Raw genomic sequence first — 26,778 nt, 5'->3', positions numbered from 1 at the left:
GTTACTCTCATTTCTCCCAGTACCTTAATCACTGCCCTGCAGGTTCCTGCACCGCCAGGCTGCGGTTAAGGCCACAGGTCTCATGCTCAAGGCCTGACCAGCCCAGCTCCTACGCAAACTTATTTTCCACCGCCCACCTCTCTCTTGCCTCGGAGACGGGGTGAGGTCTCCGGGATCATCCCAACCCAGGGTTATGTCATTGCTGCCCCCAACCCCGGTTGCTTGGCAGAGGGAGCAGCCCAGGGCTCCAGGGAAACAGCCCTGCCCTCCCGTTTCACCCGTGAGCCGTGATTTGACCGAACCGGAGTGCAGCAGCCCGAGCAGCAGCTCTGGGTTTTCCTCCCTGGAGCAGTTCGGCTTCCTCGTGCTGGAGCGGCGTAGCTCAGCCTGCTCGCAGGGGCTCTGTGACCTCCCCAGAGCAAAGCCAGGGATCCCCGAAAGGACTTGGGGAGCCCTCGCACAGCCTCCCTCGTGGCCCGTCCTAGCTGAAACGGAGCTCCTTACATCTGTGCCTCAGTTTCCCCATCTCCGAGTAGGACCGTGGTATTGCAAGGAAACGAGATCAAGTTTTGGAGGGCACCCGCAAAGCAGCTTCGCCGTTTCAGTGGCCGCTCAGCATGTGCCAACCTCATTTCCTATACGTGCCCCTGCCCCTGCACAGGAGCAATTCAGGAGGGCGCGAGGGAGAAGAGAATCAAGCCCAGATTCTCAGACCCAAATCTGAACTTCCCTCCCCTTTAGGATATCTGAGTTGAAATCCAAACTCCTGAAGAGCGGCTGACTTCAGATGCCAGGTCCGGTTCCTTCTTCCTTCCCTGGCTCTCGCTCAGAGCCCGGCTCTAGTTCTGGTGGAGACGTTCCCGTTCCCACCGGTGCTCTGGAGAGGACAGCTGAGCACCCACGCTTTCAAACCCACACATAGCCACCCTCCTTCTCCCTCATTCCTTGAACTCCAAAGCAGCTCCGACCTGGCAGGGTTAAAATCCAGGCTGCCTTCCTTGCAAGAGTTAATAAAACAAGCGAGCGAGCAAGAATTAGCAAGGAATTACCCGCAGGCTAAAGAGCCCCCGGGGATAGGCTGTCGGCATGCCCGGGGCCATAGTCCCAAGTGTTTGTATTTGCTGCCTGGGTTTATAAGGTCCTTGGCTGAACCGAGAGAGCGCAAAAAGCCTGAGCAGCTCCGGGCAGAACAGACGGAGGAGCTCGCTGACTCCAAACGGAGCGCGGAGCCAGCGCCGTTTCCTCCGGGCGGCCCCGCCGAACGTGTGTGTGTCACGCACGCCCCAGCTCGTGATTCATCCGCTGGGCTGCTCAAAACCTCCCGGCGCCCCAGAGCCGCTCCGCGTCCCCGCCGCTGGCGCCGTCCCGAGCAGAACCCTCCGCGCTCAGGGCTCGCAAGAGAAGATGGGGGAACTCTGCCCGGCTCTCGGGATCGCCGTGCTCGTGCTCTGCGCTGCAGGCGTCTGGGGTAGGTTTTACAGCCCGGAGCTCTGGTGCTTGCTTAAAGCCGGATTTGCCTTACTTAGGCATTTAGCGCTTACGCTGCCGATTATTTCCCGGAATCACATGAGTTTCTGCTTTCCCAGGGCCTGCGATTTCCCATGAAACTCGCTCGAAGGGGCAGCTGGCGAGCCGAAAGCGCGGCGCGTTTCCCAGCTCTAGAGTCCGCTCGAGCCCCGGCTGCTTTGGGGGCAGGAGGGATTCGCAAAGATGCTGCGGGTTCGAGCCGTTGCGGTTCAGCGTGTTACTCTGTCCTTGGGTGCGGCAGGTTGAGGTTCTCTACCTAGACCGTATTTTTGGCTCCGTGTGCTGGTTCGTACTAGAAGCAGTGGGGTGCGCCTTGGGCACGGGCAGCGAGCGTGCTGGGGGCTTTGCGGGGCAGGTGCCCACTGCATCCGCATCGTTTTAAGGGCAGGGAGTGTTGCGCTGCTGTCCGCGGTCGTTTTTCTCCCAGTGTTTTGAGGCTTTTCTTTGAAAGCCCTGATCTCTGACATCAGGTGATTACAGAAGAAACACAGCTTGCATGAAAAAAAAAAAACCCTCCGGTGTCTCAGGTGTGGAGGAGAAGCTACCAAAGTGCCCCGGGTGTCCCTCAGGTGCTCAGAAACTCCGGAAAAGAAATCTTGCGATCCCAAAACGATGCAGGTTTTTTCATCTCCCGGTTTATAAATCCATCTCGTCGTTTTCAAGGTCTGACCCAAGGGGGCTCGGGGGCGACGTTGTCCTTCCTAAAGCATCCCAGACTTTGCTAAATTCCCCAGAATAAAATGCGCCTTGGAGCCACTGCCTAACTCATCTGTCAGCGTGGGAATCGAGGTAGCGCCCCCGGAAGAGCTGAGTTCCCAGGGTTGAGGTGTGGGGCGAAGGCAGGAGAGGGATTTCTCCGGTTGGACCTGGAGGAATTGGTGCGTGTTTGCGTGTTGGGACCGGACGAGAGGGGTTAGGAGCGATGGTAGCTCTTCGGCATGATGAACCTCTGCACGTGTGGCACACGCTGACGGCGTGAAGGCAACGCCACTGACGTGACAGTGATGTGTGGTGGTACCTGTCCGCAACTGAGCTCAGCTCGGGGCGTTTTCTCTCCAAGAAGATGCTGGGAAACAAAATTCAGAGAAAAGGCAGAGCCCCAGGATGGCATGGGCAGGAGATCAGCAAGAAAAGCCCAATTCCTTATTGCTTAGACTAGCAGAGAGCTCCAGGAAAATCGAAACATAGTTTGTGTACATCCTTACCGATATGAATTTTTCTGTGTGCACATTCTTGCACGTATTAGTAGGAAAAAAACAGGAAAAAAAAAAAAAAAAGAAAGTGGGTGGCTGGCTCCTGCGGTGCACAGAGCAGGGAGGAGGTTACTGGAGCGCAGAGCTGAAAGCCTGAGTAATCTCCCCCGGCGCGGGGAGGAATGATGCTCTGCCGCAGACGTCTGGGGCACGCGGGTGCCCCGTCCCACCTCCCTCGGCACCGCGGTCCCCGGGGCTGGGGGGGCCGCAGCACAGCCCAGCAACGGGCGGCTCTTTCCCAGGCTGCGCAGTTTATCTCCAGGCTCACTGTACTCGATGTGCCAAGTTTTTATTTGTGTTTTTGGGGTTTTTGTTTTTTTTTTTTTTTACCCTACTCCTCGGGATCAGGTTGTTATATGAGCCTTGCTGGTTTCGCACGAAAAAAAGGAAAAAGCAACTTTAGTGCTTTGTTTTATTAGCTTTTGTGGCTGGAAGAACAAGCCCAACAAATGAAAAAAAAAAGGGGGGAACTAGAAAACACAGAAATTATTATTTTCGGAGTCTTATTATTTTACGCCTAATCTCTTAATGCGGGGGTTAGGGAATCTCACGCCTGCAGTGCTGGGCGCTCTGGGGTGCCCCACGGCCTGGGCATTCTTGCAAGTAACCTACAGAAAACCCAAAGGGGATCGGGCCAGCTCCGACGCGGCTGGCATAGCGCCGAGAGGGGCTGCACGGGGAGCTCGTTAGCCTGCTTATGGCCAGGTCCTGAGCCTGGGCAGTGGCGCTGAGGCACTCACAGGGCCAAGAGCAGAACAGAGCGAAGCCAGAGCATCCTCCGCCCTCCTCCCGCCACGCGTTTTGCACCAGCTACGTCACGCCAGGAGCCCGTATCGCCATCTCGCTACAGCAAGGTCCTCAAAACGTCTCACCTTCGCGTCCAGCCGTGGGAGCAGTGCTGGAACCACCATTGGACAGGTCACCAGGACCTCAGGGATGGTGGCTGATACATCCCGGCCGCCTGTGGGAACCCTTCTGGCAGGACACCGCGGAGGCACCGCAAGCCTCGGGGCAAGGCAGCGTCTCTCCTGCTGAGCCCCTGCGGTGCTGTCCCCTCTAAAGAGATGTCCTCCCCCAGGTAGTCACCCCAGCTGCAGTCCCACCAGGGCAGGACAGCCTTTCTGATGACCGCTCGTGGCAGGTTCAGTCCATAAACAGGTTTTACATCTCCAGCAAGGGAAGGTGGGTCAAGGCCCAGGATAGAGATGGGAGCAAAAGGGAGCCCTGAAGGCATCTGGAGCTGCTGTGGAGCAGCCAGCACAGCTGGTGGCAAGGAGAGGAAACCACTGGGGCCGACACGCTGCATACCAGCAGGAGATGATTTGTACCAAATGCTGGGGAGCAGATGAACTCCTCGGAGGAGAGGGATGTTCCTGGGGCTCATTAGCCCTGGAGCTCAGGTTTCACAAGGCCAAGCGGAGGAAGTTTGGGGGTTGGTTGGTAGGAACAAACTTATAAACCCTCCACGTCGGGTTTCTCGGGGATCAGGGTTGCTGCTGCTGCCGGGGATCCCTGGGGTTTATCCCAGCGGTGCCGCGGGCGGAGCTGTCGGCTCAGGGGACCCAGCTCGCTCTCCAAGCAGGTCTCATCCCAGGGCACCTCTGCAGGTAGCTACCGTGGCCACGTCGCCCTCATTTGCCCCAGCATCCCGCCCCGTGCAGAGGGAAACTGAGGCAGCGGGTAAGCGACTTGGCTAACGGCACAGAGGAAGAGGTGCAAGAGAGGGGATTTGAAGCGGTGCCCCTCACGTTCCCGGATCTGCGAGGGGGCTCTCGGCTCTGCCCCAGGTCCAGCAGCGTGGCTGCGCCTGCGGGCACCCGCGGGCGACAAGGGAAGAACGCACGTCGCTCCGCGCGGCCAAACCGCAACCCGCCTCCGCGGCTCCTCCATCCGTGCCGGCAGCCCCCCGGGAAGGGGGAAGCGGCCGAGCTTTGGCGAGCGCCGGAGGGGCGCAGCCCCCGCGTCGCCGGGTGCCCCGTGAGACCGGGCCTCCTCGCAGCGGCGGTTGGCGGCTGGAACCGCGGAAGCGCAAGGTCTTGCCTCCACCGGAGGAGCTCTTCCTCCGCCGGCCGCGGGGCCTCTCCTGCTTTTCGGCCCCCCCCCTGCCCCCGGCACACACCAAGGGGGCATCTGATCCGACACGCGGCTTGTTTCTCCCAAAGTCCCCACTGCTGCTGCTGCAGCAAAGTGCGTGTTGCAGGCCCAAATTACTGTGCACATTGCAAGCCCCAATTGCTGTGTGCGTTGCAAGCCCCAATTACTGTGTGCATTGCAAGCCCCAATTGCTGTGTGCGTTGCAAGCCCAAATTGCCATGTGTGTTGCAAGCCCTAATCATTGTGTGCACTGCAAGCCTGAACTGCAGTGTGCATTGCAAGCCCAAATTGCTGTGCGTGCACTGTTTTGGGGAGGTCTGAGCCTTTGCAGCTGTTTACACCAGCTGAGGATCTGGCCCTCAGTGCAGGTGCATCATTCCCCTCACTGGTCTGAGCCTGGCAGAATGGAGATGTCCCCCACCCACCAGTGGTACTGGGTTTGGATAGGGGTGCAAGGCTGCAGGGACAGGCATCCCTGGGTGGCTCAGGGGTGCTGGACCCTCCCTGGTGACCTGGCCCATTAAGGGAGCTGCAGCTGAGCAGGTGGGAAATGAGGCCCAATCCTGGGCAGGATGAAGCCCAAGTGGTCCTGGGCCCTGAGGAGTGGGTTTGGGTGGTTATAAAAGGGGCAGGGAGGGAGATGGCAAGGAGCTGGGGGGGGGGGAATCTGCCTCCTGCTCTGACTGTTGAAACCAGGGGCTGAGCAGGGGGCAAGGTTTTAACCGCCCCCCCCTTCGTTGCAGGGGGCAACATCTGCACCACGCGCGGGGTGACCTCCTGCAAGCAGTGCCTGGCCGTGAGCCCCCTGTGCGCCTGGTGCTCTGCAGAGGTAAGAGGCGGAGGGGAGACCGGGGGGTCCCTGCGCCGGGGGAGGGAGGCAGCCCCCGGGGGGGGGGGCGGTGAGGGGGTCGGCTTCTCGAAAGCCCATCGGAGAGGAATTGAAAGGGTTTAAATTCTAAACGCAGCCGGATCGCGCCGGGTTGGACGGTGCGTGCCGGATCCGGACCCGAGCCCCCCTGCGCCCAGCGGGTAGCGGCGTGCGGGGCGGCTCGGGGAGAGGGGCGGATTTCGCGGCCCGCTCTTGGCACGACGACACCGCGTTTCTGTCCATCGAGGAGCGGTTGGATCTCGCAGCGGGACGCTGCACGGCGGAGGGAGCAGAGCCTTCCCGGGCGCCTTCCCTGCCTCCATCCCCAGCCACGCCGGTGTCTCGCCGCTGCAGCGGGGGCTGTAATTTTTTTTTTTTTTTTTTTTTTTTTTTTTTTTTGCTTCTCCCCACTTGGATCAGCAAAAGCTTCCAAAAAAGGAAATATTTTCGGCTCGGGGCCGCGCGCGCTCCCGGACAGGCGTGCCGAGCGGCCGGGGAGCCGCCCCGCTGCCAGCGCTCGGCCCCCGCGGAGCCGCGCGGTGCGAGCTGCCCCGCAGCTCTTGCCTCCGACATCTGGACCACATTGTCTTAATTTAGCAAAATGAGGTTTTCTTTTTTTTTTTTCCTGTGGGTTTGTTTTATTTCCCTAGGGTAGGGGAGGTCTCTGATCCTTCCCCCCCCCCCTTTTTTTAAAGGCACACTGCCCCTACTTGTAGCCCTCTTTCCTGCTGCAGTTTTTCTCCAGCCTAGCTATTTCCCTGCTGAGCCAGGGGTTAGTGATGGCTTCTGCTCCATCCTGGGCTTGAATAAGACCACAGAGGAGGATTCAGTTGATGTTCCTTGTGATCACTGGCCCCACTGAGTGCTGATGCAAAGGACTGATCTGTTTAGAGAAGCCTGGACCACTCTTATCAACGAATGGCTGGGCCCGTCCACTCACCTTTTTGCTCTTAGAAAAAGTCAGCCACGCCTTAGAAAGCTGAGCGGTGGCCTAAAATCAAAATTTAGGTGTGTGAGATCTTGGAAAATCCCACAAAACCCTGCCAAAATGTCACCTGCTGCCATCCCCTTGGAGCAAAGGTGGAGGCCAGGCTCACCAGGGTTTGATCTAGTGGAGCAGTCAGAGGTTTCAGCTTAATTTTTGGAGGCCTCTGTGCTTTAGATCCTCCCACAAGCTCTCCTGCTGGGAAGTTGTAGCCCTGCAGGGCTGCCTGCGAGATAGCAATGGGGATGCCACTGGGATGTGGGGCTCCTGCAGCATCCCACTGCTGCGGGCACAGAGGGGGCTCTTGGCTGCAACTGGCTTTGCCAGCATCTCTGCACCACTGTCCTCATTGCCAGCATTCAGAGGTGGTGACTGCGGGTAAACTCATTGGGTCACCAGTCCTGGAGTGAGCACGAGCTGGTGCAGAGGTGCCCAAAGGGAAAACAGAGTGGGAAAGCTCTGCCAGGGGCTGCAGAATCCCTTCTGGCAGAGGTCAGAGCATGTGCCCTGCCCCGGAGAGCATCTGCCCAGGCAAGCAGCACCATGCCCATGGGAGTGTGGGGTTGTACAGAGCGTTCCAGTGAGCAAACTCGTGTCACAGTGTTGGCCGGTTCCCCAAATCCTTGGGTCTGGTGAGGCTGTGGAGACCAGGGAGGGAGAAAGATAATCTTCAAGGGCCCTGTAGCCAAATGGCCCATCAATGGCATGTCCTTCCCTGGCCTCTTGCAGCCAAACTTTGCTGAGGAGGTTCATGTGAGTCCTGAGCAGATCATGATGCTTATGGCTACTGGGAAAGGGAAGGATGTGGTGTTGGGGTTAATGGGCTGCCTCCCTGAGGATCAGGCAGTAATGATGCTGCTAATCCTATGAGGTGCAAAATGTCCTCGGGAAGCCTGGCACCCCGCCAGGACCTGAAGGGATCACACCACAGTGGGAGACCTTTCTGCTCAGCTGGCTTTTCTCCCAGACACCTTTCCAGTGATTTCCCTGCCTGGGACAGGAATGTATGTGATGAGTGATGAGGTCTGTCGTAAACTAGGCATATTTTCCAGTTCTCTGTTGTAGCAGATAGATGCAGCTCTAGAGGCATGTGTGTCTCGAGGGTTTTGCACGGTTGCTTGGTCCTAACAACGGGCTGTGGCAGAGTCTCACAGTGGAAGCTGGAGTGGGCAGATGGGTGCAAGGGAGCTAGTTTAGACAAGCAACTTGTCCTGGTTACTGACAACAGGCTGCCCAAGCAGGTAGGGTGGAAATGGGAGGCCGCAGAGGAGGAACATGCCTGCTGATGCATTTTTTTGGGCTATCAGTTGAACTGAGGGAGGAGAAAAGGCAGATAAAGGTCCCTGTTTCCAAAAGGGCTGTAGGCCAGAAAGGGCCTCCTGACACTGTTTGCTCTTTCCCACTCATTTACTTAAAACACGCAAAGTAGTTCCTGGGCTCAGGCAGCTTGAACTCAGGGGAGCTGATATCTCAAACTGAGAATCTTTCCTTTCTCCCCAGTGTTGAGAGGTTGCAGAGCTGGAGCTTTGCTTCTCCCTGCCGCAGAAACAGGGAGCTGAACCACTTGGTCCCAGCTCGTAGCAGGAGTTGTGCTGCATCTCTTTGGCTCAAGGAAAGGCTGGGTTTGGGTTTGTGCAGGTTACCTGCTGTGAGACTTTGAGAAGAAGGATTGGAGCTTTCCTTCAAGAAGAGAGTTGGAGGCTAGAGAAGCACTTTGAATGGAGCAGAGGGCATCTGCTGCCCAGGTGGGACACATAGCTGCACATCATGGCAGCATCAGGCCAGGAAGGGAACGTCCCATATTTGTCTTTGCGAAACGCCACCCCTAGGAGCAGGCACTGGGGTGGTACATGCTCCATCTGCCTGAGCCATGATAAGGGGAAGGAGCTGGGAGGCTTTCTAGGAAACAAGGGAAGGGGCTGGAGATCCACAGTGGCTTCACACTTCGGGCTTTCTGCCTCTGATGGACACTTGACAGCTTCTCCTGCAGCTCAGTTGCTGTCTCACTCCCTTTTTGGTCCTGCTTTTCCCCATCAGGCTCCATCCGGCAGGAAGCTGGAGAGCTGAAGATAAGCTTGAACTGTTCTCGGAAGGAACTAAACTCCATTTCGTACGATGGGCTCAGCCCTAACAGGCCTGTTCCTTGCTCACAACAAGGTTTCTAAGGCTGCTTGCTGAGAAAGAGTGAGGGGAAAGCTGGCTCTCTTCCAGCTTAGAAAGCCCAAAAATGTCCCAAGCTTTACCCCTCATCCGCAGCCTGCCAGCATTCATGTCCTGCCTCACTGTCCCCCAGCACACAAAGCCACCACCTAGGACCTGGTGATTTTTCCTGTTAGCTTTGCTGGAAACCAAACCTGAGGCTCCTGCTAATAGGAGTCAGGAGGAAATTTGTCAGGGACAAGTTATCCATCGCTTCCTTTTTTGCAGGGGTTACTGTGCTCCCCTCTAAGCAGCTAGTGTAAGAGGCAAGGAGCAAGCAGGGGGTCACGCAGGCTGGAACCAATTCTGCCCTGAGGACCGGGGGTCTCTGCAGAGGCTTGGACAATACTCCCATCTGCTTCCTCCCCTCTAGGGAGACCTTATTGCCCCCAGGCAGTCTTATCCTGATTTTGAGGGGCCAGGACACAGCCACGGCTCTCTGGAGAAAACTTGGCTCTCTATTTTCCTCTATCCCATCATCATCCTCGTTGGTTCCTGGCCAGCCTGACTGCTGACTCTGCCCCTGTCCCATAGGTCTTGGCCCAAGGTTCACCTCGCTGCGACCTACACAGTAACCTCCTCCAAAATGGGTGCGGATGGGACTACATTGAGTTCCCAACTAGCAGCATGAGGATTCTGGAGAACCGACCTCTCAGTGACAAGGGCTCGGGGACCTCCACCACCACCCAGATGAGCCCCCAGAAAATAGAGCTGAACCTGCGGCCAGGTAAGGGCCTCATTGCTTATGGGGTTGAGCCGATCTGCTTGGAAAGAAGATTTGGGCTCTTTGAACACCTTAATGAAAATCAGCTCATGTCTAATAAGCTGCAGACTGGACTGGTAGGTTTGGACTGCCAACAGGTCCCCTTCTAGCATAATTTCCCAGGTTCGTTTCAGCCAGACAAGCTGAAGCCAATTAACTGTTACAGCTGTTCGTGATCCTGCACTGTCGTAACACCACCCACCACCACCTCTCACTTCCTTGAACGTTGAGAGGTTTAAAGTGACACCTGGAGGGAGGAACGCCAGTGAGGTTAGGGATGGGGTAGGTGAAATGGCCACAACAATCTCTTGCAAGTCTCCTTCTGCCCCCTCGCTGCGACATCCAAGCGCCTAGTAAGGATGTAACTGACTTCTGAAATCCCAAGCAGGAGGAAGAGACTGAATCATGTGTGACAGAGCTGTTCTCTCATGAGAACTTTTGCTCACAATTTCCAGCCGTGGCTGGTAGCTCCTTTGGATGCTGTCCCTGGGATGATTCAGCAGCCGGTGGGCCCTTGGGTGCCTTCTAATCTCAGCAGGAACAAATTTCAGTTCTATGTGCTCATTAAAACCCTGGGGCCAGGTTTCGGTGATTGATAGGTTGTGGTTATCTCTGTTCATATCCCTGGGCCTGGCCACAGGGAAGTCCTGACCCATCGGAATAACAGCAGTCTGATGTGTCCAGTTACCTGCAAAATGGGGACATATAGCTTCTAAGTAGCCCTTGCTGTTTTAGGTCAAATGGTGTTTGGCAAGAAGCAGGTACATGCATTGCTCTGGAGAGAAACTGAGGTAGGGAGGACCTGTTCCTTGGGAGCAATGAATGAAAGCTCTGACTTGATACAATCTCTGCTCAACCAGGAAAATCTGGAATGAGTTATGTTCTTGGACTCACGAATCAAAATATTGAAGAATATAACCAGGACAGGTCACAGCCCATGTCCCACAGCCTCAGTGAGTCCTTGGCATTTTAGCTCAGCAAGGAAAATGGAGGCTTTCTGAGCAAAAAGTCCAGATCTCCAAGATACATGGTGGTGCTCTGGCAGTGCAGCTGGCCTTAGGATAACTGGATAGGGGATGGAGCTCTTCAGTCTCTCCTAGAAAGTGGAGACACTTTCTCCATCGGAATCTCAGATGTGCAAATTTAGAAGGGGGGAAAGAAAATAGAAATAATTTGGGCTTAATTAAAGCCTTTTTCTCCAAATTTGAGGTGTTCTCAGAAGGCTGCAGCTGTGCCCTAGCTTACATTACAAAACAGCTGTTTCAGAGGACAGCAAGAAAGAACTTTTGTCTTGTTTAAAAAGCAGAAAGAAAAGGTCAACCCTAAGTGTTCTCAACATTTTTTTTCAAAGTATGAAAGTCACTGAAACTGGCCTGCTCGCCAGAAGTGTGTTGGCCCTTATTCAGAAGTTTTTGTTTCAATGGAAAATGGCTTACCAAAAAATTTCCCAATATAGCCTGGGAGGAGCCAAGAGCAGGGGGAAGCGACAAGGGGTGGGATGGGAGGTCCTAAGAGATGTCCTGAGGCTTCAGGAGCCCAAAGAAGCCCTAAGTGGCAGGCCAGTCCCATGGCAATCACTATAAAACCTGCTGCCCCCCCACATTTACTTGTGGTGGCCAGTGTGTATTGGGTGCACTTCGTTAGTGTGGGACAGCCAGGGAGTATCAGCTCTGAGCAGAAGGATCTAATCACATCCAGTAATAGGAATTGGAGAACGAGAGCCCTAAGCCATGCTTGCCATCTCCGAGGGGTTCCCAGCATACCTTCTCTGCTACTGCGGTAACTGTGATGCTCTCCTCCCAGCAGCTTTAGACCATCTCTTTGGGTTTCTGTCGACCCTGTAGATTCAGTCACTTCTTAGTGCTCTTTGCTTATCTCTGGGGAGAATCTCTCCCTCAGCTGCCATGTTGCATTACAGATGACTCCCAGGTCTTTCGCGTCCGAGTGCGCCAAGTGGAAGACTACCCAGTGGACATCTATTATCTGATGGACCTCTCCAACTCCATGAAGGATGATCTGAGGAACATCCAGAACTTGGGCACCAAGCTGGCCAGCGAGATGGGCAAGCTAACCAGCAACCTACGCATTGGTTTTGGGGCTTTTGTAGACAAGCCCATTTCTCCCTACATGTATATATCTCCTCCACAAGCCATCACAAATCCTTGCTATGAGTAAGTCCCAGCCTGATGTATTGGGTAGCAACAGCTGGGGCAGCTTTTAAGAGCCAGAAGTTAACAGGACACCACTGAGCTGTGGCTGGGATAAAGCATTTTGGCTTTGTCACACTGGGAGATACTGCATGGGTGGCTGGTATGAAGCAGTGGAGCACTGCTGGTCACATCTGCTGAGGATTTGGCCCTTTGCATCCAAGAGAGGATGCAGTAGGATTCTTAGGTTCTGTTCTGGCTTTTCTTCCCCCAAGTCTGGTGGGATCTTGGTCCAAATTCCTCTGCAGAAATGGATTTCAGCAGGGAGCTGGGTGCCTGATTTACTGGGACCAGGCAGGTCTTAAACCTTGGACACACAAGGAGGAACAGATCAACACAGGGAGGAAGAGCATTTAAAACTTTGAAGTATCATTCACCCTGAAAGGCTGTGGGTACAAACAAGTTTCTGCCATTCCTCGGGAAAGATGCTGAGGCTCAAAAACAGTAAGGGACTTCTAAATATCCCATAATATCCACTGTGTTAGCCCGGGGAATTGGAGTTCCCAGCAGGACAAGGCTAGGAGCTGGATGAGACAACAGGTTCTCCAGAGCTTGTACACAAGAGCCTCAAGTCATCATGTTGAAGCAGGGGCTGCTGACGTGAGCCCAGCATCACTGTCAGGGTGGTTGAGTCAGGGTAAGGACAGAACTCAGAGGTGAGTCAGTCCCCCATTTGGTGCCTCAATTTCCCTTCCTCATTAGTTTACTTGAGGCTTGGGCCAGAGCAAGAACTAAAAGCAGTGTAGATGTCCTGTTTCCTAGGATCAGCTGTGATTAAGAATAGGTACGTACTATGTTGTTTGCAGGAAAGCTTGCACTGGGAGGAGGCACCCTAGAGAGAACCATAGGACAGGAGATGGCTGCAGAGCTGGAGTGGGAGCTAGAAATGGCCAGCAAGCTTTGAGCCCAGGGCTCTGACAGCTCTCTTCCCCCTGTCTCCCTCAGGATCGGCGAGACTTGCCTGCCCATGTTTGGCTACAAACACGTTCTAGCACTCACAGATGAGGTGACCCGCTTCAACGAGGAGGTGCGGAAGCAGAGTGTCTCACGGAACCGCGATGCACCGGAGGGTGGCTTCGATGCCATCATCCAAGCCACCGTCTGCGATGTAAGAATGCCTGCCCAGGGCCGGGAGAGGGTAATTGGGCTGGGCTTGATGGATCAACCACGGAGCCCTGCTAGGACAGCATCTAGCTTGACAGCAAGCTCTGTGGAGCCACAGCAGGGCTGAAAGTCCGGACAGGGTGAATGCTGAACAAGGGTGTTTTCAGGCTGACAGCCAAGGCAAGGGAAGGGCAGGACCCTGATGTGGTCCCAGCAGCAGAGTGGGTGCTTCAGAGGCTGATGCAGCAATCCTTTTTCAGCTCTAGAGTAACCAGCCCTGAAGGGAAGTCTTCTCCTGTGCTCACGCCTTGATTTTTTGCTCATGCTGGAACATGATTTGTTAGATAATTTGCTGGAGTTACTCAAGGTGACTAATGACTGAAGGACAGAAACTCCTGTCTGTCACCTTCACAAGCGGCTCAGGCTCGCTTGCCAGCCTAAATATACCCTACAGCACTTTACTGGGAGAGTAATTACCTCCAGTTCCCTCTGTAGACTCAGGCTGAGGGGCCCATATGGCCAGACTGTGACTTGAGGTGGTGGCAAAGGGAGTAGCTGGGGTGATGGCATGCAGGGCTGCCTGCAGCACACGCTGCCGCGGGACTGGGAGCTGCCTGTGGCCTCACTGCAGGAGAAAATTGGCTGGAGAAATGATGCTTCCCACCTGCTGGTCTTCACTACGGATGCCAAGACGCACATTGCACTGGATGGGAGGTTGGCAGGCATCGTGCAGCCCAACGACGCCCGCTGCCACATTGACGAGGAGAACTTCTACTCAGCCTCCACCACACTGGTAAGCCAGGGCCCACATGTGGGGTGGGGTGGAAACCTCCCTGTGCTATAGGTGTAGGTGGCCACAGCAGGGTGTTTTATCCATTTTGAAACAAAGCAGAGGAGACCTTGCAGGAGTGTGGTCCTAGCGAAGTGCGTGTGACTCTACCAGTTGTTAGAGGCTCTCCGAGTTGCCTCAAGGAGCAGCTTTAGGGAGGCCAGAGTCCCGCTCAAGATCTCTGCGGGATGGGAATCATGGACCAGCCCTGCCAGGGGAGTGCACTGGAGACCAGGGAGGTGAGGGGTACACATTCCCAGCTTCTCTGCTCTCCCTAGGACTATCCCTCTCTGGGCCTGATGACCGAGAAACTCTCACAGAAGAATATCAACTTGATCTTTGCCGTGACGGATACTGTGGTTGGCCTCTACCAGGTAATGGCTGCTGTGGAACCCTCCCCTCACAAGTTGGCTGGTGGAGTCCCCAGGAGCAGCCTCTCCAGCAGGCTGTGGGTGGCTGGGCATTGCCTAGCAGCTCCGCATCCTTGCGAGCGCATGAGGAGGGCACACTCGTGTTCTGCAAGGAGCCCAGCTCGGCTCAGGAAGGTCTTGCGTGCCCAGGCCCAGCTTGGCCCAGCTTGGCCCAGCTGTGACATGTTCACCCGCCACAAGCGGACCGTACGTCTGTTTTCTCACCAGAACTATAGCGAGCTGATCCCAGGCACGACCGTGGGGACCTTGTCCAGAGACTCCAGCAACGTCCTGCAGCTCATTGTGGACTCCTATGGGGTGAGTGTGCAGTGCCACCATGTCTCTGTGGGCAGTGCAGCCCCAGCTCTGCCCAGGCAGCTCTGAGGGGCCAAGGAGGTGAGCAGGGGCTGCCTTCTCGCTTTAGAAGAGCTAATGCTTGCAAGACCCAAAGAGCCTTGCCTTGGGTGCTTGAAGAAGACCTTTATACTGTGGTGACCCCTACATCAGCTCTCTCCCTCCCAAAATAGCCACCATGTCACCCTGCAAACCGCCCACAGCTCCTCTGGCCCTGGGCAGCCACCTTGGACCAGCTGGAAGCATCTGCCTCCACCTGCGTGTGCAGGGTGGGCTGGGGGAAGTGATGGGAAGTCCCTTCCCGTCCTTAAAGGCCTTTCCCGATGCAGCTGAGGCCCAAAAGACTCGGGGTGCATGGCTCCCTTCCCGCTCACGCTGGTGCACATGGGGAACATTGCGGTGGCATGACGGCTGCTCGGGGAGCGCGGGGAGAGGAGCTTCCCCGCCAGCATCCTTCCCTCTGCCCCTGTCGAGACCGTGTGGGCAGAAGCATGTCTGGGGTGGGGGGACCACAGCGAGACGGAGGCAGCGGCGAGGGTGCGCAGAGCCTGCCGCTTCCCGGCCCGCGGTGACGGGGATGCTGCAGTGTGTGTGGTCCCGGCTGCTGGCAGCGAGGAAGAGCTGTGGTACCGCAGGGCCCCCGTGTCCTGGCTGTGACCCTCTCGCTGGGGCCGAGTCCTGCCGGACCCGCGCTGTCCATTCCATCGCTTCTCTTTGCCCCCTCGCAGAAAATCCGCTCCAAGGTGGAGCTGGAAGTGCGCGACCTCCCCGAAGAGCTGTCCTTGTCCTTCAATGCCACCTGCCTCAACGACGAGGTCATCCCTGGCCTGAAGTCATGCATGGGGCTCAAGATCGGGGACACGGTGAGGCTCCCATTGGTGTGCTCAGTTTTCCTCCCCCTCTACGTAGCAGCGCTGCTCGGGAAGGGGAGCACAGCCCACGGGATTGCCAGGCACGGCCAGCTCGTCCAGCGTTCCTCGTGGACCCAGCCTTGCCCGCTCCCCGTCGGCATCTCCCACCACCTCCCAGTGATGCAGCCCTGCAGGACACATCACAGGCTTCTTGCGGCAGAGAGAGGGGTCCAGCTGGGACAGATGCAAGGGGGGAAATGCTATTTTCAGTCTGCTGCATGCAAACTGTGGTCCTCCAGCTCTGTGTGTGCTGCTGGCCAGGGCCAGATGGGGTGCAGGGCTGCGTGGGCTTCTGGGCTGACCTAGCCTGGCTGCTCAGCTGGGTGCAGTGGTGCCGAGCACAGACTGGAGCAGCTACTACCATACCACACTGGGGGCACTGACACCTGGACCCCCCCCTCCCCAGGTGAGCTTCAGCATCGAGGCCAAAGTGCGGGGCTGCCCACAGGAGCGGCAGAAGTCCTTCACCATCAAGCCCGTGGGCTTCAAGGACAGCCTGACCGTGGTGGTGAACTTCGACTGCGACTGCTCCTGCGAGGCTCAGGCCGAGGCCAGCAGCCCCTCGTGCAGCCAGGGCAACGGCACGCTGGAGTGCGGCGTGTGCCGCTGCAACGCGGGCCGCCTGGGCTCGCGCTGCGAGTGCTCGGAGGAGGAGTACAACCCCTCGCAGCAGGACAACTGCAGCCCCCGCGAGGGCCAGCCCCTCTGCAGCCAGCGGGGCGAGTGCATCTGCGGGCAGTGCGTGTGTCACAGCAGCGACTTCGGCAAGGTGACGGGCAAGTACTGCGAATGCGACGACTTCTCCTGCGTCCGCTTCAAGGGCCAGATGTGCTCGGGTGAGTGGCGCGCGGCGGGCGAAGCGGGGCGGGCGGTGTACACCGTTCCCGGCGAGCTCAAGAGGCTGCCGCGTCCTATGCTGCCCGAGCGCACAAATGATGGAGCCGCCGGCTCTTTTGGGGTTTGCCCCATACGTCTTGCTGGGTGTCCCCTCCTTCCTTGGAGGGGAACGTGGTGGTGATTCCGTTCTGCTGCTGCGGTGCCCTCTGTTTCCCCTGGATGCAGGAGGGCTCGGCTGTTTTAGGCAGTTCTCCCTTTCTCAAAGTGGTGTCGGTGTCTCTCGACTTGTCCCAGGAGGACGGTGGGAACCTCAGCCCAAGCCTGAGGTGGGTCTTTTTTTGGCCAAGAACCCCTCAATAACATCAGAGGACCTCAGAGAGAGAGGGCAACTGCCCCCACCACTGGCTCTCTCTGGAGCAAGGAGAAATGACTCCAGTCCTGGCAGCTTGTTCCTCCTCTGCTCCGCCTGTGCCTAAAAGCATCGGCCCAGTGACAGGCTCCTGGGGTTAGAAACGGGCCTCGCTCCCTGCTTAGACTCGAAGCAAAGCCCTTCCGCAGGCCCGGATGAATCTGAGATAATGCTCTAGGAAAGGAAACCCAGGCTGGCCGGAGAGAAGGGTGGAGAGGGATATCGCAGGGCTGGGATTTTGGAGGAGATAAAGTGCTAATTTTTTCCTCCACCCAGTTCTTAAAGACTCCTTACTGGAAAAAGTAGTGGGGAAGCAATCGTCCAGATTGCTCATCCTGACGGCATCCTCCCTCCGGCACGTTCATCCCCTTGATTTGCTACCGGGTTCCCCACCTCCAATCTTGGCTCCTGCTATCTTCAATATGAGAGAGGGCCAGATCCTGTTGTTCCTCCTACGCTAAAGACGGGAAGGATCTGGTTTGCCCTGGGTCCCCTTACAAGACACCTTCCTGCGGTTGGTTGTCCAACAAGTGCCAGGACCCCTTCCTTGGCCCGTGAGCCCTTGCCTGGCTCACCAGTAAACGCGGGAGGTCGGAGTGTGCGGCAGCAGCAAACCCAGGCAGCCCAGTCCTGGTCTCGCAGCAGCTGGGGCTGGGACCTGAACTTGCAGCGTGTCACCTCCCAGCGCAGAGCGCTCCGACACGCTCCTGCTGAGCCCGGAGCCAGGCAGGACGCCCTCCCCCTTCCCGCCCGGAGCCGCTCCAGCTCCTGAAAGCTGTAGTAGAGTGCGTATTTATTTATTTATTTATTCCTGCGGCTGGGTTAGTTTTTTGCCGGTTTGGTTTCCGCGTCGGCCTGCCCATGACTCGGAGCCAGCTCCGGGGAATTGGTGGGATGGAGCAGTTGGATCCGAGCCGTGTGCCCAGCCTGCCCTGGCATGAACAGCAGTTTGTTTAACCCCCAGAAACAACCAGTACCAATGGGGGGGGGGGAATGGGGGCTGTCGGTCCCCAGGCTCCCTCCAGGAGCCCGGGCGAGACGGCTGCTGTCAGGGGGCCCAGAAAGCCACCGCTGTCTCCTGCGGGAAGTCCCAAAGCCGTCGGGACGGGACGTGCATGGGCCCGCTGCTGACTCGGAGCATTAGCCGTGGGCCATGCTGTTGTCCCAGCCCGTCTCTGCGCTGCTGTGATTGATCCCTTATCTTAACAGCGTGGTGATAATGGAGGAGGAGGAGGAGGAGGAGGAGGAGGAGGAGGAGGAGGAGGAGGAGGAGGAGGAGAACACATAGGGGTTTTCACCGCTCCGGGTCAGTGCCCAGCCTGTGCCCCGGGCAGTGCCGGTGTCTGTCCGTCTTCCGGTGCCGGCTCTGGTGGGGCTGCTTGTGCAACGGCTCCGCGGGGGGCTGGCAGGGCCCCCGTGGGAGGTGTCAGTGGATCGCTGCCCCCAGGCAGAGCGGGCTGCTAATTAACCAGCTCGTTATTTCTGGCACAGCCCTGCGCCCCCATCCCTGGGCCAGCCTCCGCTCCTGCCAAGGGCCGCGAGGGTAAACGCGGCTCTGGCTGAGGCAGTAAAGGTTTTCCCCAGGGCCGACTTCTGCAAAATTGCAGAATCAAGGCTTGGCGTAAGCCCAGCCGCATCTGCCCGTGCCCGGCTCTGCCCGTGCCCCCTCTGCCCTGCCTGACCCGGCGGCATCGATCGCGTCACGTTTAGCCGCTTCTCTCCAGCTCCTCCGCGGCCCGTGTATTTCCGTGCCCTGTCACCCGGCTCGGCGCTGTTTTTCCTGTGACTCAGTCCTAGTTCCTCATTAACCAGGTTACGCATTTATTTCTCATGCCGCTGCCACCGCGCTCCGGAGCTGGAGGGCTGAGCAAAGGCGTCTGGCCCGCGGCGTGCCGGGAGCGGAGCGCCCAACGTGTCCCCGTGCACTCGGGGCTTGGGACGGGTTGGCGCGCGCTGGCTTTGCGGCGTTTCCCCCGGTTAGTTTTGCTTTTGCTGGAAACTTTCAAGTCAAAAATCAAACCGCAATCCAAACAGCTCCAGGCTTTGGCAAGGTTTTTGTGTGTCTGTCTGTCTGTCTCTGCTTTTTGTGATCAGAGCAGTCCTGGAGAGCGCGCAGAGCTTGTCAGGCTTTTCCTGGCAGTCTGCTTTCCATGAACAGTTCGGGGCTGGGAACTGAGCCGCAGCTGCAGGGTTTTGCCCGGACGTCCTAACTTAATCTGAAACTGAAGGCAAAAGCCCAAACTTGAATAACTCGGAGAAGGATCTGAGCAGGGATCTCTAGTGCTGCCGCCAACCAACCTGCCGGAGCCAAGGCAGCTCGGCCTGAAACTTGGCACGTTTTTCTTCTTTGGGTGCAACACCAAGGGCATCCGCCACGGGGGTGGAGGCAGTGTAAGGGAGAGGGGGACGTGGCGGGTGAAGGGATGGGACCAGGATCCGCGAGGAGGCAGAGCCCAGCACGGACGTTAGGGCCGGGCTTAGCGCAGCGCGGGAGGCTCAGCCCGAGCCCTCGGAGGACACCCGAGGGCTCAGGTGCCGATGTCCTCCCGGTGGTCCCCAGGCCACGGGCAATGCAGCTGTGGGGACTGCCTGTGCGACTCGGACTGGACCGGCGACTACTGCAACTGCACCACCCGCACCGACACCTGCATGTCCAGCAACGGGCTGGTGTGCAGCGGGCACGGCTCCTGCGTCTGCGGCAAGTGCGACTGCACCCAGCCCGGCTCCTACGGCGACACCTGCGAGAAGTGTCCCACGTGCCCGGACGCCTGCACCATCAAAAAGTGAGCGATGTGCCAGGGCAAGGCCGGATGAGGGACGTGCCATGCTGGGCCAGAGCATGCTGGGGAAAGCGGAGCTGCTGGTGGGGTCTTTGCCCGCTAGCCGTGCCACCGCAGCAGCTCGGTTAGGTTGGGCTTGCTGTGATCTGCCATGGGAGGGCAAGTGATGGCAACAGGGTGGTTTGGCAATAGAAATGGGGGTGTGCAGCTCTGGGGTGGTCTCCCTGCCACTGTTGGGATCCCTGGTGCTCCAGAAGAGCAGGGTTATCCAAGGAACCCCAAACCGAAAGGTGCGACGGGAGAGAGCATGGAGAACCTCCCCCACCACCACTTCCCTTCCGCTCACAGCACCCCCTTCCTCTTCCTCAGGGAGTGCGTGGAGTGCAAGAAGTTCGAGCGGGGCGTCCTCGTGGAGCAGCAGTCCTGTAGCCGCTTGTGCCGCGATGAGATCGAGACGGTGCAGGAACTCGGTAGGAGAGGGGACGAGGCGCTTGGCAGGGCGGGGGTACCGCAGGCTGGAGCCGACACAGATCCCTGCCCCGAACCGTGGGAATCGGGGGCTGCGTGCGCCATGCCCAGGGCCAGGTCCTGGCCCCTGCGTGTGCTTCACCCCACGCGTGGCGCAGTGGGCTCTGACAGCCTCTCGCTTCTGCAGGCGACAGGGGCAAGGACGCCGTGAACTGCACGTACAAGGACGAGAACGACTGCGTGGTGAGGTTCCAGTACCACGAGGACTCCAGCGGGAAGTCCATCCTCTCCGTCATAGAGGAGCCAGGTATGCCCGTGCTCCGGCGGCTGCCGCGAGCCCTTTCCCGAGCCCCTGGTACCTCCACAAGCCTCCAGCCAGCGCGCAGGGGTTCGGCGGTGCCGGCGAGCCACTCCGGGCAGCCCAGATATCCCGCTCGCTCCCAAAAGCCACCAGTGAACTCAGGCACTTGGGGTTTGGCCTGTACGGACCAGGAGGAGCCGCCGCTGGCCACGCTCCGGCGGGGAGGCACCGAGGACCCGTGTGGGTGTTCCCCACTTCCCTGTCTTCCGTAAACCAGTCCGTTGCCGTTCGGGAGAGCCAGAGGGATGGACATCTGCTTCCTCTGGGCGTCCATCCACCTGGCAGTGCGGCTTCGAGTCATCCCCCCACCGAAGGCTCTGCCGCCCGCTCCGCTGCCGGGCGTTTGCACCTCCCAAGAGCCAGGAGCCGGCGCGCGCCTTGCACCCGGGCTCTCCGGACCCGTGTCCGCGGGCGCTACCCGGCCAAGCGGGAGCAGGACCTGCTGCTTCCTCCCGCCCTCTCTGACCATGGGGAGCGGAGCTGGTCCCCTCCCCTGCCGGAGAGCCGCGGGGGGCTGCGCGCCTGGGCAGGGGCCGGCGCCGCTCCCCATCCCATGGGGCTGGGGTGGGATCTGGGACTGCAGAGGGGTTAAAAGAGCTGCGTTGCTCCTCTGCGGCCCCGGACGGCGCGAGGCGTTTCCTGCCTCCGTCTCGCATTTCCCCGCCGTGTTGCTGCACCGTTTCGTCCCCCCGGGTGAGGCTGAGCTGCCGGCGCGGAGGGAGATCAGCCTTCCCGCCTCCCTGTCTCCGACGCCACGGTTCAGATTTTCTTGAGATGTTGTTAGAGGCCCGGCTTTCATTAGCAATGCAGAAGGAATGCCTCGTTTGTCCCAGTGTTGCACCCAGCCCTCCGTGTGCAGGGAGGGTGCAGGGGCCGGGCAGAGCCGGAGGGAGGGGATGCGGCTGCCTCCCACGCAGAGCAGCCCCGGGGGGGTCTGGCGCTGCTGGGCCTCCAGCAGGCTTGAGAGGCGCTTTCCAGCTGAGCTGGCCGCAGATCCTTCGAAAGCAGGGTCACTAAAGCAGCTGCTGGCTCTATTTACACCCATCCCACCCCTTCTCCGGCCTCTACGAGGCCGCAAAGTTGGGGCTTTTTTGCGCAGGACTGTGCAAGGTGCCCGGCGCGGGGGGAAGTGGCGCAGGCTGTTCTCAGAACTGATGTCTCAGTTCCTGGCTTGTCGGGCCGAGCACCGCGTCGACGTGCAGCCTGGCAGCTCCGAGCAGGGGGTGGTGGAGGGGTCGGCCAGCTGGGCTGCTGCTGGATGATATTCAAGCTGGCTAAGAACTTGGTCTCCTGAGCTGTCATCTCCCCCGTGCTGCAGCGAGACCTCTGGCACCCCTGGCCCGCAGCCACAGGCTGAGCGCTCGCAGAGGCACAGGCTCCTCCTGCTGGCTCAGGAACACGGGGCCATCAACGGGCGCCAGGTCCAAGGGAGAAGCGGACAGCTCTAGGGTGGGCTGTTGGGTACAGCCCACGGCCTGGTGAACTCATCTGGGCCCTGTAGACGGGAGCCTGAGCACCTGGGCACATGCATCCTGTCTCCTTTTTATAGAGACTGGTGTGCTCAAGGGTGGAGGTTTCTGCCTTCCATCAGTGGAGGATGAAGTCCTCCTTAGATTAGAGGAGATCCCCAAGCCCATGCTCAGGCAGCGAGACAAGGTGACCGCTCAGCTGCTTTTAATTCTCCCAGTGGTGCTGAACCCATCTAACCCTTGCCTCCTTCCCCCAACAGACTGCCCGAAGGGGCCAGATATCCTGGTGGTCCTGCTCTCGGTGACGGGGGCCATCCTGCTCATCGGCCTCGCTGCCCTGCTCATCTGGAAGCTCCTCATTACCATCCATGATCGTCGGGAATTCGCCAGGTTCGAGGAGGAGAAGGCCAGGGCAAAGTGGGACACGGTAAGGGCCAGCGGGGTCACGTGTCAGACAAGTGCATCAGTGCCAAGAGTATAATCCCAGGTCTGAGTAGACCCGGATCCCAGCACTACCAATTGCAGAACCCAGTCCCTGTCCACGGTCCCCTGGGGACATTCGTTAGGGACCAGCTCACCTTCTCCATCTCTGATGTATGGTATGGGGTAGGACTCAGCCTGGACACCCCTTCCCCATGCCTGGGGCCACGCACAGGGAAAAGCAGATGTCCTAGACGCTTCCTGCACCTCCAGCACATCCTGAGCGCTTGGCACTGGCATGACCTTCTTACTCACTGCTCGCACGAGTGTTTCCACCGCCTGAGTGAGGTGGAAGGTCCCTCCAGCTACAGGGCGCCTGGAAGGGCTGAGGCACCGGTGCACGAGGAAGGGGGCTGTGGCAGCAATGGTGCCTTCCTCCCATATCTCCAGCACCGAGGTGGTGTCTCCACCACCAGAGGGAGTGGGGTGGCACAGCTTTTCCAGGAGCCCTGTTTGCTTCTTCACCTGCTCCCTGTGCAGCTCCTCTCTTCCAGTGCAGCTTTTCCCTGCTGTCTCCCTGCCATGAAATTTTGTGGGGAGCTGTTAAGTGGCACAGCGTGCTCCAGGGCCAAAGCCCTGCGTGCAGCAGTGAATTCATCCCTCCATGCTGAAACAACTCCTCAGTTTCCCCAAAGTGGAGCCAAGGCTACGTACCACCTCGCGAGGTGACGCCAAGCCCAAAGCGGTGACGCTCATGCCTCCTTTCTTCCCCCAGGGCAACAACCCGTTATACAAAGAGGCTACGTCTACCTTCACTAACATCACCTACCGCGGGAACATGTGAGGATGCCCACGGCCCGCCCCGTCCCTTCCCAGCACTGGCTGTGGGATCAGCAAGGATCGTGGGAGTTTCTGGAGTTCGGTTTACAGAAGGGCTTGTGTGTTGTCCGTGTGCGAGTGTCTGCGTGTGTGCGAGTATCTGCGTGCGTGCGAGTGTGTCTCTGTGTAATTTAACCCCTTGAGTGGCTCCGGGACCCTGTTGTCCGTCACCCCACTATACTGCAGGGATGTTCTCTCCACGGCAAACCCCTTCTTTACCTCGGTGGGCCGACTCCAAGGAAGCGGGCGGCCCCTCCGTGCACTGAACAAGGAGAAAGGGGACACTGGCAAGTCTGTGAACTCCGTTAGGTGCTCTTCGGGGCTGACCAGATTTCAGGAGCAGCTGCTTGAACCCAAGGCCACAAGCAGCTCTGCATGGCCCGTGCTGGAGGAGCTCTGCCTGCCCGGAAGCTCCCCACGTTGATCTGCTGGATCCCTTGTGCACTGGACAGGCCTTGGCCCTCCTGGGTGCGGGAGCCATCTCCTCTGGGACCAGGCTGGCTCTGCTTGCTACCCAGCTGCCAGGAGCCATTGCCAGGCTTTATGGGCTGAGGTTACTGGTTGAGTAACTTGACAGCCTGGTGCTTCATGCAGCAACACAGTTCGGGCACTGCTCTGGTCCAGGACAGTGAAGAGCAGTGCCAGGATACTGCAGCAACCTTCTGAAATCCCTCCCCACACACTCAGTTTGCACCAGCAGCCACCTCCATGTAGCATCAGCTGTGCTGGTCCCAGCTGCAGCCTGACCCATGTCCACAGATGGTGCTGAGCTTCCCCATGTCTGCCTTCCCCATGCCAAGAAACACGTGGCTGGTTTAGGATAGGTCCTGTTGCCTGGAGCAGCCTTAGGCAGCAGCATCCACTGTGCTTTTTTTGTTTTGTTTTGTTTTGTTTTGTTTTGTTTTGTTTTTGAAGGAAAAGAAAAAAGGGGGGGCCTGGTGCCACCATGTTCAGAGCTTGGCCCCTAGATGGCTGGATCCTGGTGGATTTATTGCATCAAATGACAACTAAGACCTCATGAAAGCTCCCTGGGCTGTTCCTCCACACCTACCTCCCCACTGTACCCAGGCCTTTGCTGGCCAGCCCCAGGGCAAGGGGACTGAGCTCTGCTTTTGTTGGGAGTCTCTTTCCCCCCTTCTCTCAAACACTCTGCTGTGCTTGGAAGCAGCTTGAGCCTGGGCTGCATCCAGAACAGCCCGGTTGGTGCAGGGTGCGTGTCCTCTGCTCTGCACCCAGAACCGCCGGCATCCTGGAGCAGTGCCAGGGGCAGAGGTGGCAGGAGCTGAAACGAGAATTGGGGCTGAGCCCTGCTGCCAGCAGCAACTCGTTCCACCTCCAGATGCTTCCCAGGGCGCCAAATAAAAAGCCTCAAACCACTAACAGTGTCGGCGTCCATCCAAGTGGGCCATGCTGAGGCCTCCTGCCTTACAGGGTCCCAGCGGCTGGCTCTGCAGCACGTCAGCCGGTGGCACCCAGCTTTCCCCCTCGGTCCCTGGCAGCACAGGTAGCTCTCGCCAGCCTGGAGCTGGAGATCCTGTGCTGGGGTTTGGAGTGCCTCCTGGGGCAAGGGCTGGCACCATCGCAGTGCTCAGGGCCACCACCAAGAGGAGCAGGCACAGCCAGCCGCTGCGCATGGAAGGGAGCAGAAGGAGATGGGAGGACAGGGATGGGGGTGCTGGTCTGAGCAGGGCTGTGGGATGGGGATAGGGATGGGTGTGTGGTGCAAGTGAAGCTGGTGGATGGGGATGGAGGAGCTGGTCCTAGGGAGCTGCAGGATGGGGATGGAGGATGGTGCTAGGGAGATGCAGGATGGGGGTGAGGATGGAGGAGCCGGTCCGAGGGGGCTGCAGGATGGGAATGGGGATGGGACTGGAGGAGCCAGTCCGAGGGGGCTGCGGGATGGGGATGGGGATGGAGGAGTCGGTCCGGGGGGGCTGCGGGATGGGGATGGAGGAGCTGGTCCGAGGGGGCTGCGGGATGGGGATGAGGCTGGGGCTGGAGGAGCCGGTCCGAGGGGGTGGCAGTCGCGCGGCCGCGCGCGGGGCTGCAGGGACACCCAGCGGCCACGGCAAGCACCTCTTGGAGCAGGTGCTCAGGATGGCAAAAAGTGGCAGGAAAAAAAAAAAGAAAGAAAAGAAAAGAAAAGAAAAGAAAAGAAAAGAAAAGAAAAGAAAAGAAAAGAAAAGAAAAGAAAAGAAAAGAAAAGAAAAGAAAAGAAAAGAAAAGAAAAGAAAAGAAAAGAAAAGAAAAGAAAAGAAAATGAACGGGCCTCGGTGCGGCCGTGCGAGCGCGGAGCGGGACGGGCCGCGCTGCGGCCGGGGGCAGAGCTGGCACCTACCAGGGAAAGCAGCCGGCGCTCGGGCTCGGCTCGGCTCGGCTCGGCTCGCTTCGGTCCGCGGAGCGGCACTGCAAACGCGGGGCTGCCCGAGGGGAAGGACAAGGCGCACCCGAGGCAGAGCCAGCCTGCGACACGGAGGAGGAGGAGGAGGAAGGAAGGAGAGCCCCGAGCCCGACCAGCGAGGGTGCTTCCCGCGGGGCGCGTCGAGCCGTGCCCGGGCCGTGCCGAGCCGCGCCAAGGAAGGCTCCGAGCCGAGAGCCCCCGGCGGTGCCAGCGGGCGCTCTGTGACATCAGGAAAAGTGGTGGCGACGGGCGGAACGGTGGCACCGGGCGGAGCGGGGACAGCGGGCGGCGCGGGGGCACCGGGCGGAGCGGGGGCACCGGGCTGCAGGCTCGGGGGAGCAGCGCGGGGCGGGGCGCGGGGCCGGCGCCGGCAGCGCGGGGTAAGGCGGCCCCGGCCGCGTCCCCCCCCCCCCATCCTCTCCCCGAAGGGGCGCCGGGGGCCGGCGATGGATGCGGCTTCGGATGGGGAAAGCGAGGCAGGGGCCGGGCAGCGCCGGCGCCCCGCGCTGCGGGAAGCTTTGCTGGCTTCGGGGTCCCCGTCCGTCCTGCTAGCGGGTCTGGGAAGGGGTCGGCGCCCCCCCCCCCCCCCGCCCCGGGGCTTCGCAGCTGGCTGGCGCCCCAGGGCGTCACGATGCCCGATGCGGGCAGCGCGACGCAGGGCACCGCCTCGCACCTTAGCCGGCCCCGGGGTGCCACGTGGGCGCCCCCCACCCCGTCCCCCAGCAGGGTCGAGCCGCGAGCCGAGGAGGGGGATGGAGCCCGAGGCGGCGGCGAAACCCCGCGGCCCCGCAGCGGGCGGGCAGCCGCGGCGCTGCTCGGTGCAGGGCGGGCAGGCGGCCGCGTGCCCCCGCGCCGCCACGGCCCCCGGCAAGGCGTCCGCCCCGAGGAGGCCTTCCACATGCAGCAAGACGCCCAAGTAAGCGCAGGGTGGTGGGGGGGGGGAGCCCTCCTCCTCCTCCTCCGGGCGAGGGCAGCGAGAGGGGCGCCCGGCAGTGACGGGGCCGATGGCGTCGCAGGTGGGCCGCCCCTCGGCGCCTGACGCTCACCGCCGAGACGCGCCCGGCGCAGCACGCGGTGCGCAGCAAGGACGTGCCCCAGGTGGAGGAAGGGACGCAGGTGAGGACGGGCACGGGTCCCTCCCCACCCCACAGGCATCCACCATCCCGGCTCCTCTCGGGGAGGCAGTGGGCTCAGGGCCGTGTCCTGGGAGGGGGGATCTTCACCCCCCCCTCCGGGAAGCGCAGGCGAGG

The 26,778-nt window shown here is 59.3% G+C and overlaps 1 protein-coding gene across 2 annotated transcripts; it reads left to right on the top strand.

Moving 5' to 3' along the window:
* Positions 1-1,297: 1,297 nt before the first annotated feature.
* On the top strand, positions 1,298-24,507 carry ITGB3 (integrin subunit beta 3). Of its 2 annotated transcripts, XM_062595536.1 has the most exons (15): positions 1,298-1,468; positions 5,618-5,703; positions 9,461-9,653; positions 11,608-11,860; positions 12,842-13,004; positions 13,632-13,793; positions 14,108-14,203; positions 14,468-14,557; positions 15,322-15,456; positions 15,911-16,340; positions 19,311-19,533; positions 19,900-20,000; positions 20,186-20,305; positions 22,089-22,255; positions 23,024-24,507. In XM_062595536.1, exons 1-15 carry the CDS (start codon positions 1,405-1,407, stop codon positions 23,090-23,092), a joined length of 2,352 nt encoding a protein of 783 aa, XP_062451520.1. In that variant the 5' UTR covers positions 1,298-1,404; the 3' UTR covers positions 23,093-24,507. The 2 variants fall into 2 exon arrangements, with proteins under 2 accessions (XP_062451520.1, XP_062451521.1); XM_062595537.1 differs by lacking the exon at positions 5,618-5,703 and having other exon boundaries at positions 1,317-1,468.
* Positions 24,508-26,778: the final 2,271 nt, after the last annotated feature.

This window comes from Rhea pennata, chromosome 26 (genome assembly GCF_028389875.1).
Source record: "Rhea pennata isolate bPtePen1 chromosome 26, bPtePen1.pri, whole genome shotgun sequence".
NCBI lineage: Eukaryota > Metazoa > Chordata > Aves > Rheiformes > Rheidae > Rhea > Rhea pennata.
The sequence above is the reverse complement of the archived record's forward strand: the minus strand, read 5'-3'. Positions and strand labels throughout refer to the sequence as shown.

Bases quoted from the DNA above. Each gene is read 5' to 3' on its own strand.
- ITGB3 (XM_062595536.1), top strand. From the start codon at position 1,405: ATGGGGGAACTCTGCCCGGCTCTCGGGATCGCCGTGCTCGTGCTCTGC. The intron at 9,654-11,607 runs GTAAGGGCCTCA...GTTGCATTACAG, and splicing joins AGAGCTGAACCTGCGGCCAG to ATGACTCCCAGGTCTTTCGC. The intron at 11,861-12,841 runs GTAAGTCCCAGC...TGTCTCCCTCAG, and splicing joins ATCACAAATCCTTGCTATGA to GATCGGCGAGACTTGCCTGC.